General features: G+C 35.1%; 1 protein-coding gene across 1 annotated transcript; it reads right to left on the bottom strand.

Annotated features, from left to right (window-relative positions):
* Positions 1–1,578: 1,578 nt before the first annotated feature.
* On the bottom strand, positions 1,579–10,212 carry LOC143233887 (cysteine-rich protein 1-like). The gene is made up of 4 exons (XM_076470743.1): positions 9,960–10,212; positions 6,518–6,612; positions 4,877–4,934; positions 1,579–1,929 (listed from the first exon to the last, which is right to left on the bottom strand). The coding sequence occupies exons 1-4, from the start codon at positions 9,997–9,999 to the stop codon at positions 1,886–1,888; spliced, it is 237 nt and encodes a 78-aa protein (XP_076326858.1). The 5' UTR covers positions 10,000–10,212; the 3' UTR covers positions 1,579–1,885.
* Positions 10,213–10,447: the final 235 nt, after the last annotated feature.

The raw sequence follows: 10,447 nt of genomic DNA, 5'->3' as shown, positions 1-10,447 counted from the left end.
GGAGAGTACAGAGCGTTTTTTTTCTTCTAATTTTATTTTCAAAGTGTTTAAGTTCCTCCAGTTTGCACAATAAATTATGAAAAAACAACAACGTATTAGTGCAAACAGATTTTCATAATGATTTGATTTGAAATTCTTGTTAGGATATAATACAAAGTTAGTTTAGACCAACCTAATATAAAGGTTGTTTTTTTTCCTGACTGACTGCAAAGTATTTTTTTAAAAAACGATATATTTGTTTGTGATTAAGCACGAAACTACAATATGGACTATCTGTGCTCTGCTCACCAAAGGTATCGAAACCCGATATCTGACGTTGTAAGTATGAACACATGCCACACCGCCATTAGGGACGAATTATGATATGTAGATAGGTGATTCCACGTATCTCTTCTAACTGCTTAGACCAATGTGTAAACAAACGTTCTTTTCTTATACGGATATAAAATAAACAAAATAAAAATTGTCTAGCATTAAATATACCACACAAGATACAAAAAGTTAATGAATAACACTGGGGAACACTTTTTCAGTAACTTTGAGTTGCATTGGATATTTTATCTGATTCTGAAGGAGTTTTAGGCGCTGATTTCAAATCTTAAATTATTTTTTCTCTACAAGCTCTAGTTTGTATGCAATTTGAGGTTAATGAAATTGTACAAATGTGAACTTGCGTAAACCATGTATAAGCATTTTCACGTCCATATATATAGATAGCTTCTAATATTTTAATCATTCTTCTTTTGTTTCAGATCAAACATGGCTTCCAAAAATAGATATCATTGCAGAAACAAGCCTGATGCCTTCTGCTACATATGTGGATGCTACACACTCAATCGTCAGAGACGTAACATATCCTCGTTCGTCAAGCGTGCCTACAAGGCATATTTTGAAGTTCATCTTGGTGATCAAGACAAGCAATGGGCTCCTCATGTTGTGTGCCACAATTGTGAGGAAATGCGTCGAGACTGGACCAAAGGAAAACGCAATGGTCTGCCTTTTGGTGTTCCAATGATTTGGCGCGAACCCACTAACCATGTAACTGACTGTTATTTCTGCATGGTAAACACAACGGGTGTTGGGAAGAAAAACCGACATAAAAGATTACGTATCCGAACATTCCCTCAGCTATTCGGCCTGCTCCGCACTCTGAAGAAGTTCCTGTTCCAGTTTTCAAAGGCTTGCCTTCATTGGACGATAAAGACATTGGACATGATACAAGCGAACAAGACTATTGTGACAGTGAATTGTCAGAAAAGTGTACACAATCGGAGAACTGTTCTTCAGACACTGAACCTTTCCCCGTCCCCAAGCCTCTTCCACAGGCTGAAATGAATGATTTAGTGCGGGATTTAGGTCTTTCAAATAAAAATGTCAAATTGCATAAAATCTGTAGCTTGCAGACAAAAACCGACTTCAGATTTGAAATCAACACACTCAAATTGACTATAGAAAGGTCTTTTTTTAATGCAACAAAATGAGTGTTCCCCAGTGTAAATAAAACAACCATTTAAAAAATATGTTTGTGCTTTTTGCCTGAGAAACATTTTCCGCTTTTAAAAAATTGAAATTAAGTACTCCAACAGTTTTTAACACAAAAGTACATAATTTATTGGCTACTCTAAAAAAATAATAAAACAAATTATAATCTTTGTATGATAATACTGTTCGGAAGAATTGAAAATGACTTTGTATATATTATTCGTTTTGCTGTACTTCTATACTCTAATTATTATTATTCCAAAACGATAAGTAAAAATGTTGTAACTAAAATACGGAAATTATAACTGGGTATTATTTTATTCATATATTTTAGTTAATGGGACCGAGTTTAAGAACATTTATAAATTAGTACTGAAAAGACTCTGATAAAATTTATAAATATTCATTTGTTGTATTGGTAGCTCTGAGTTCCGCCTCTACCGTAGCCTGAAAATAAAACAAAATATTCGATAAAAAATTGATAAATTTACATATTAAAAATGTTTAAAAATTAAAGTTTTTGATTCTAACTAAGATTTTTCATTTATTTATCTTTAGTGAGAAACGTGTCCTACCTTGTGCCAGTTATCATTATAAAACAATAATCAATATTTTAATATAGCTAAAACATATCTTACCCTGGGGTCCAATTGTTTCTTAAGAATGTCAACTTGCTCGAAACGTAAAGTTTAACTTCTATTAATTGTCACTAAGGGGAAGCATCAGACAAGAAATTTAAATTATATGTATCCTTTATATATATATATTCCCTAATGGCTCAGGAATAATTGTTTGTTTTCTTATAGCAAAGCCACGTTGGGCTATCTGCTGAGTCCACCGAATTGAACACCTGATTTTAGTTTTATAAATCCGAAGACTTAACGCTGTATCAGAGGGGGACGGCTCAGGAATAAGTTCGAAAGCTAAAACAATAAAATTATGAGTTCGATCTCTGAGTGAGTACGGTGCAAGCAGTTCAATCCGTAGCTTCACTCTATATTATATATATATATATAAACTTCAAAGATAATAATTATATTGTGTTGTCTTTGTAAAATTTCCGTTTGATGTCTTCGGAATATTTTATTATCATAATAACTATCAAATTACGTAGTGGTGCATGAATTACCCATGATTTGCAAATAATTTAAGAATTCAAATAAATACGGCGTTTCTAACTTAAAGAACGCAAGTCCAAAAGCGTAATTTTAATTGCATTAATATCTAAGAGTTTGCGTAACTTTGTTTCTTACATGGGCCCGGCATGGCCAAGCGTGTTAAGGCGTGCGACTCGTAATCCGAGGGTTGCGGGTTCGAATCCCGGTCGCATCAAACATGCCCGCCCTTTTAGCCGTGGAGGCGTTATAATGTTACGGTCAATCCCACTATTCGTTGGTAAAAGAGTAGCCCAAGAGTTGGCGGTGGGTGGTGATGACTAGCTGCCTTCCCTCTAGTCTTACACTGCTAAATTAGGGATGGCTAGCACAGATAGCCCTCGAGTAGCTTTGTGCGAAATTCAAAAACAAACAAACAAACAAATGTTTCTTACACCCTTTACAAGCACAACTAGTTTTAACCATTATTCGAGGCCCAGCATGGCCAGGTGGGTTAAGGTGTTCGATTCATAATCTGAGGGTCGCAGATTCGAATCCCGGTCATACCCAACATGCTCGCTCTTTCAGTCGTGGGGGCGTTATAATATTACGGTCAATCCCACTATTCGCTGGTAAAAGAGTAGCCCAAGAATTGGCAGTGGGTAGTGAAGACTAGCTGCCTTCCCTCTAGTCTTACACTGCAAAATTAAGGACGGCTAGTGCAGATAGCCCTCGAGTAGCTTTGCGCGAAATAAAAAAAAACCAAACAAAACAAACATTATTCGATTAAATATTTGATAACATTCTTGAAAAACCTTTTTATGACACACAAAATGCAAAAAAAATCATAATATCGTTTGTAACCACAGTGCATAAAATAAAACAAAATTTGATAAATCTATTTTGTGATGATAATTAGTTCTAGTTCCTTAGTCTGATGAAAAAAAAGCATTACACATGAAATTATTGTACCTTTTAACAATTATTTTAATTATTTAAGTTCGTGAAACTTTATTTATTTGTTTTTATACAAATGTACTTTTGCGTTTTTAAGGCCTAAATATAAAGCTTCTTTTTAGTTGTGATTACATTTAGGTTTGTCATAGTATTAGTAAAGCATGCAGATCGATGGAAATATATAAACTTGTGTGAAAACTTTTATTATGTACATACAAGAATATCTAAGAAAATGACGTTTCTCAACACTCTTTTTTTATTTAATTAAACTCACTGGCCATAAACAAGTTCAACGAGTTGAAAGGTGAAAGTATTTTATTTCCTCAGAATGGATGCCTTATTATAGGGTTTGTTCCACTGAAATGTATTTGTTAACTTCTTTTACCCACCAAAGCGTGAATTTCGTGAATAAAAGATAAGAAAGAAGCCTAATTTATTTATTGATTTGTTAATCGTGTTACAGCAGACTAGTATCGTGACGTACACACTCCATTAGCGCTACTTGGAAGAGTAAAACAAAGTAAGTCTCACATTGTGGTGTAATTGTGCGTGTTCCTCATCAGTTTTGATGTATATTCCTTTATGCACGACTAATAACCTTTAGTATTTCAGGTTATTAGTGGTTAATAATGGATTATACATAAAAACCAAGTTGGTAGTTTTGTAATACCTCTCTTTCTTAAATTTTTCTCGTCGAAGCTCCATTTTGATGTGTTCATGTAGACTGAAATATTTTTTTCTAAATTACATTCGCGGATTATGAAATAAACTAGTTCAAACACAGGACACAAAGCATGGAATATTTATGCTGGAGCTACAGACATGATAACTGTAAATGAAACGGTGAGTTCATGGTATACAAGAGTCCTGAGGTCAAGATAGAGAAGGACCATTGTCCCAAAGGCAGTTAACTAGTTGACGGTAACATTGTAATAATTTCGCATGTATTTGAATTCAAGTAAGTTTTTAATTTGGAATTTAAAACTATTTTTAGGCTGTTATATTTTAGTGCAAAGCTACATATTCGGATGTTTACCCTCTGTCCATTGCGGGGAACCGAATCTTGGATTTTAGCGTTCTAAGTACGATAGTTTCACCGGTGACTGACCGCAGTACGCCAGGTGAAGGCGTATCTTGCATACCCACGAGATATGTTATGGTGTCTCTCTTTTTCTCCATACAGTCAAGTTCAAATATTTTGCATTGTATCATAGTTATTAAGGAGAAGGACTCTAAAACAACGATTGACACCTAATTTTTATTTCCTGTTTCAAGATTCACAGAATTTTTAAACCTAAAACCATCATTCCCTACTTTTATTAAAAAATAAAATATAACATTACCTCCTGGCCCAAAGAGGGCGCTGTAACAGGGATTGTTGCAATAGGGCTTGCCTTCATGCTGCAGAATTAAAAAATAAATAAAATAATCACAAAATAGAATTGAAAATAATAAGTTAAATGTTTAAATACATGAAATAACAAAACAATAACACCCTGTGTATCGACGAAATAGGTAAATAAAACATCGTCATTTCTGTTTATTTTAGCTGATACAATATATGAGGTAAAACTGTTACTGGTTTCTTTTATTTTGAATTTCGCGCAATTCTACACGAGGTCTATCTGCGCTAGCTGTCCCTAATCTATCAGTGTAAGACTAGAAGGAAGGCATCTAGTCATCACCACCAACTATGAGCTACTCTTATACCAGTGCATAGTTGGATTGAGCGTAACATTATAACGCCCCTAAGGCTAAAAGGGCGAGCATATTTGGTGCGACGGGGATTCGAACCCACCACCCTCAGATTACGGGTCGAGAGCCTTAACCATCTCGCCATGTCGGGCCAACTATTATTGTCTGAGTATTTTAAGTCATACATGAACTAGGTTAAAATAAAATAACTTGTTCTGTTTAGTTGTTTCAGTGATGTTTTGCATATAAATGTTTAGTTGTTTGTTTGTTTTTTGAATTTTGTGCAAAGCTACACGAGGGCTATCTGCGCTAGCCGTTCCTAATTTAGCAGTGTAAGACTAGAGAGAAGACAGCTAGTCATCATCATCCACCGCCAACTCTTGGGCTACTCTTTTACCAACGAATAGTGAGATTGACCATCACATTATACCGCCCCCACGGCTGAAAGGGCGAGCGCGTTTGGTGCGACGGAGATTCGAACCCGCGACCCTCAGATTACGAATCGAACGCTTTAACCCACCTGGCCATGCCCGACCTAGCTTATTCTAAATGCTTGAAAGAAAACCAGTAATACGATTCGTGACACATAAGTGGTAAAATATCATTAATATAAGTATTGGCTTAAATGCAACATGGTAGTCTATACGATTATAAAACAACAACAACAAAAACGAAGGATTTGGACGAGAATAAAGATTATGACTAATAAGTAATAAATAAACAAAGTACTAACGGATTTAAACTTCGTTAATAACAACTGAAATAGAAACATAGTTGTGTGTATCTCGTCAGTCCATCTTTGTATTTCTTTTTCACTTTTGCTCATTAAATGTGATTTTGATTGTTTGTTCGTTATTAAGTCCATCACGGATACTTAAGCTGTCGAATGGGCTGTGGAAAACCATCGTAACTATATACGAGATGGATTATAGAAACAAACAGAGAGGAGTTATGTGCTTTGTCCGTGACAGTCTTAGGACAGGATGTTTTGTAATGGAAACTACGCTGCAGAGATATTATTAATGTGCAAGATCATCAGATAGATTATGACTGGACGTGGCGACAGAGACTGTAATGACGTTGGAAGGTTCCAAAGTCGTTGTAATATAATAAATTCAACACCCTTGTATACTTGTGTAACCCGTTATTACTTATCATTCCTATCACCAAAATTTGTTATTTAATATATTCACTTTCCAGTCATTTTCCTTTCTTAAAGTCAATAAACTCTTATCTTTATAAAGCAGGAATCGCCAAGAAATAAAAACAAAAATAATGTTACCACGAACCTCAGCATGTGATCCTGGAGTCAAGGTCTTGTTACATTTTTCGCATTTCAAACATGTCCGGTGCCAGTCTTTACCTGTGGACGTCACTTTTTCAGCTTAAAAAATAGCCAAAAGTTCTGTATTTCAAAGGTATAAGTACATGAATGAGGTTCTTAGAATATATCAGAAAAATATATTTTCGTTTAGTTTTCTGAAGATCTGTGAATATATTCTATCTTAACTACCCGCATTAATTGTGATATTTTTATGGTATTCATGGAGCAAATATTATTGTCTGATTTTATCATGCTTGGACGAATAACATGTAGTGTTTAGTAATTCAGATTAAGAATGTATTTTAATATATACTGAGCTTCTAATAGTTTATATCTACACGTGAGCGGCTATACGGAAATATTTTATTTCTAGCCAGGATCATCTCATTTTAGAGGGGTGATTTGAGGCTCTATGTCATTTAATTAGATAACTCGTCAAACATGGGCAGGAATATTTGTTTGTTTGTTTTGGAATTTCGCACAAAGCTACTCGAGGGCTATCTGTGCTAGCCTTCCCTAATTTAGCAGTGTAAGACTAGAGAGAAGGCAGCTAGTCATCACCACCCACCGCCAACTCTTGGGCTACTCTTTTACCAACGAATAGTGGGATTGACCGTCACATTATAACGCCCCCACGGCTGGGAGGGCGAGCATGTTTGGCGCGACGCAGGCAGGAATATAAAGCTGCATGTTCCATTAGATAACCTGGTACATTCTTGTAAATTCGACTAGAATTTGGAGGTCCGATTGCATTGTTGCTGTTTCCACCCTTTTGTTAATACAATGAAAATGTGGCTTACGTCATTCTTAAAAGGACACTAATTTTTGTAAACTTCATACAATTGCTTAAAATCGGATAAAAAATATAAAAGTTTAAAATCTCATTAAACATTAATTTATAAACTCTGTTAACTTTTCTATTGTGTCCCAATCTTAATACAATCATCTTTAATTGGATAATTTGTTTGCAACAAGCTATACATAGAATAACGTGTCAGTTTAGCTGTTGCTTATAATCGAAAACGTTTCATTAGAGCAACACTCAACCGGTGTATGTTTGAAATATAGACTGATCATTTTAATCGATCTATTAGTGTTGGTCCGGCATGGCCAGGTGGTTAAGGCACTCGACGCGTAATTCGAAGGTACCGGGTTGGAATCCCCGTCACACCAAACATGCTCGCACTTTCAGCCGTAAGGAGTGTTATAATGTGATGGTCAATGTCACTATTCGTTAGTAAAAGAGTAGCCCAACAGTGGGCGATGGATGATATGACTAGCTCTCTTTAGTATTACCCTGTAAAATTAGGGACGGCTAGCGCAGATAGCCCTCGTGTAGCTTTGCGCGAAATTCAAAAAATCTATTGTTACATTGAAACAATGAATAATAAGGAAAGTAATTTAATTGAATGTAAAAGTAGGAGTAAAAATATTTTAACTGGTTAATATACATTTGTAGCTTTCTTACAACTTTTTATCTTGAACACATGAACATATTAATACAGTAAAGATCGTGTCTTCAATTTAAGCGTCGTAAGCCCTCATGTTTAAAGCTGAGAAATAATGACGAAAATTATAAATACCTAGAGTTATGGCAGTTATATAACATTAAAAACCATATGTACGTTAAATTTATACGTGTTCAGGTTTAAATTATATGTCAAGATCTTTATAATGTAAATTCATTCTCTACAATCTTTCTATCGTACTATATAACGTAGGTGCGATTTTGTTACAGTTCATACAGATCAGTGTTCCCAGCGGAACTTGATAAGGACTGAATGGTTACCAAAACAAGAAGAAGGAAGTGAAAAAAATAAAAAATACTATTACCGAATTAAATACCAATAATAATAAATAATTCTGTAATTTAATACTCTTGTAGTTCTAAAGAACAAGGTCCCATATATAGTAAATGTAAATCTCTGTCTTAATTATCGCACAGCTTTTAGGAAACATTAAACAATCAGACAGTGATATTTCTGAGACAGACAAACCTCGGCTACTGTCATAGCTTGAAAGGAAACCAGGAGACAGTCTAATGTTACAAAACAACAAAATCAAAATAAATAAATAATCTTAACCTGTTTGAAGAATACGTTAATTTGTTAATTTTTTTTCAGCGCATTTTACGACCATATTTCCGCTTTATATTTTGTCTAACGCTAATTTAACAGGATTTTTCGACCATATGTACCGACTTTTTTATTTTTGTTTACGAAGGTATTTTACTCATTACAATACTTGAATACAACGGTGTGATTGATGCGTACAAAGCAACTGAATCGTTTGTTTTTGGATATTCACTCAGAGATTGGTGTTTTATGGCACAAAGCAGCTAGGCTATCTGTGTCACTCAGATATAGTTGCGCATTAGACATCCCTAATTTAATCTGACAGATTAGGGAGAAGATTTATTTGCTGGGAACTAAGCACAAAGCTACACAGTGGGCTATCTGTGATCTGCCTACCACGGGTATCGAAACTTGTTTTTTAGCGGTGTGAGAGAAGGCAGCTAGTCAACTGCATAGACATCGACAACTCTTGAGTTACCCCTTTTTAACTAAATAGTGGGATTTGATCACCCTCATAAAGAACCCATGGCCCCATAATACAGAGCGCGATTCCTGGTTTATGTATATTTCTTTACGGTAAAGGACGCGAATGCAAACCCACAAATCTATAGCTGGACACGCTAATCTCTGGTCTAGACCAGTGAAACGGCGAGGTGGTTAGAGTGCTAGATTAGCATTCTAAAGGCCGCGAGTTCGAATCTCTATCCCATAAAACACGCTCGCCCTTTCAACTGTGGGAACGTTATAATGTAACAATCAATCTCACGATTCGCTGGTGAAAAAGACGGTTGGCGGTAAATGATGATGACTGGCTACCTTCCCTCTAGTCTTACACTGCTAAATTAGGGACGGCTAGCGCAGATAGCCCTCGTGTAGCTTTGCGCGAAATTCAAACCAAATTATAAACTACATAACCCTTCCATAAGTTTGTATCGTATGAGAAATCTGCTCAACATTAAAACAGCTGTCTTTCATTTCTATGATTTTATCGCTCTCAAAGTAACACGAACAACTTGGAATTAATGTTTCAGTGTTAAAGTAATAACTTGAGATCGAAATAGGAGCCCAAGCTGGTACCATTTTCATGTTATTCGTTTTTCTGTTCCACGGGATTGGACATTATTATAATTTATACTACATAATTTTATGTATTGTATATTATGGAGAAAAACACACTAAAAGCACAACGAATACGAATATAATTGTCAAAAAATTATGATTAGAATACCATGTTGCACTTGAAGATGAGGAAATAAAATGCGTTTATTATTTTAATATTAAATCCAATACTTGAAACAGTTTTGTAATTAAAGTAGGCTAAGAATAACTTACCAAAATATACTGGTTTGTCGCATTTCGGGCAATTCGGCATTACTGTATATTAATCTTTTTAGCGTTCAGAGGGTAGAAAAAAATACTTCGAGTTTTTTTTAACTTATTAAGTTTTCTGGGCAAAAATACAGGATATAGACGGTATTGTTACTGCAACTATGTAATATATGCCACCTGTAAATTTTGCAAGCTCTCTTCCTAGCTTAGTGCCGTGTGCAAACCGAAGCCTTCTGCTGTCAGGCTACCTGTACATGCGCAAGCAGACAAGTTCAAAACACAGATGTTCAATAAAGAATTGATGAATAGAGTGGATTTCTTTCTATTATTTATTTGTTGCACCTACAAGGTTTGAACAACCGTATATATCTTATATTAGAAACCTAAGGCTTATTAACTTAGGGTATAAACGCCAGTACATGTCAGAGTAAACTAAATTACTGCCTCGATTTTCAAATATTGAAGGAAACTGTCATTGAAGTTTTGTCTTA

The sequence above is a fragment of the Tachypleus tridentatus genome, chromosome 12 (assembly GCF_004210375.1).
Source record: "Tachypleus tridentatus isolate NWPU-2018 chromosome 12, ASM421037v1, whole genome shotgun sequence".
In the NCBI taxonomy this organism is placed as follows: domain Eukaryota; kingdom Metazoa; phylum Arthropoda; class Merostomata; order Xiphosura; family Limulidae; genus Tachypleus; species Tachypleus tridentatus.
Note: the sequence above shows the minus strand (reverse complement) of the source record. Positions and strands in the feature narration are given on the sequence as shown.

Excerpts from the sequence above, each read along its gene's own strand:
- LOC143233887 (XM_076470743.1), bottom strand. The coding sequence starts at position 9,999 with ATGCCGAATTGCCCGAAATGCGACAAACCAGTATATTTTG. Across the intron at positions 6,613-9,959 it reads CGACAAACCAGTATATTTTG|CTGAAAAAGTGACGTCCACA; the intron begins GTAAGTTATTCT and ends CTATTTTTTAAG. Across the intron at positions 4,935-6,517 it reads CTCCAGGATCACATGCTGAG|CATGAAGGCAAGCCCTATTG; the intron begins GTTCGTGGTAAC and ends TTAATTCTGCAG.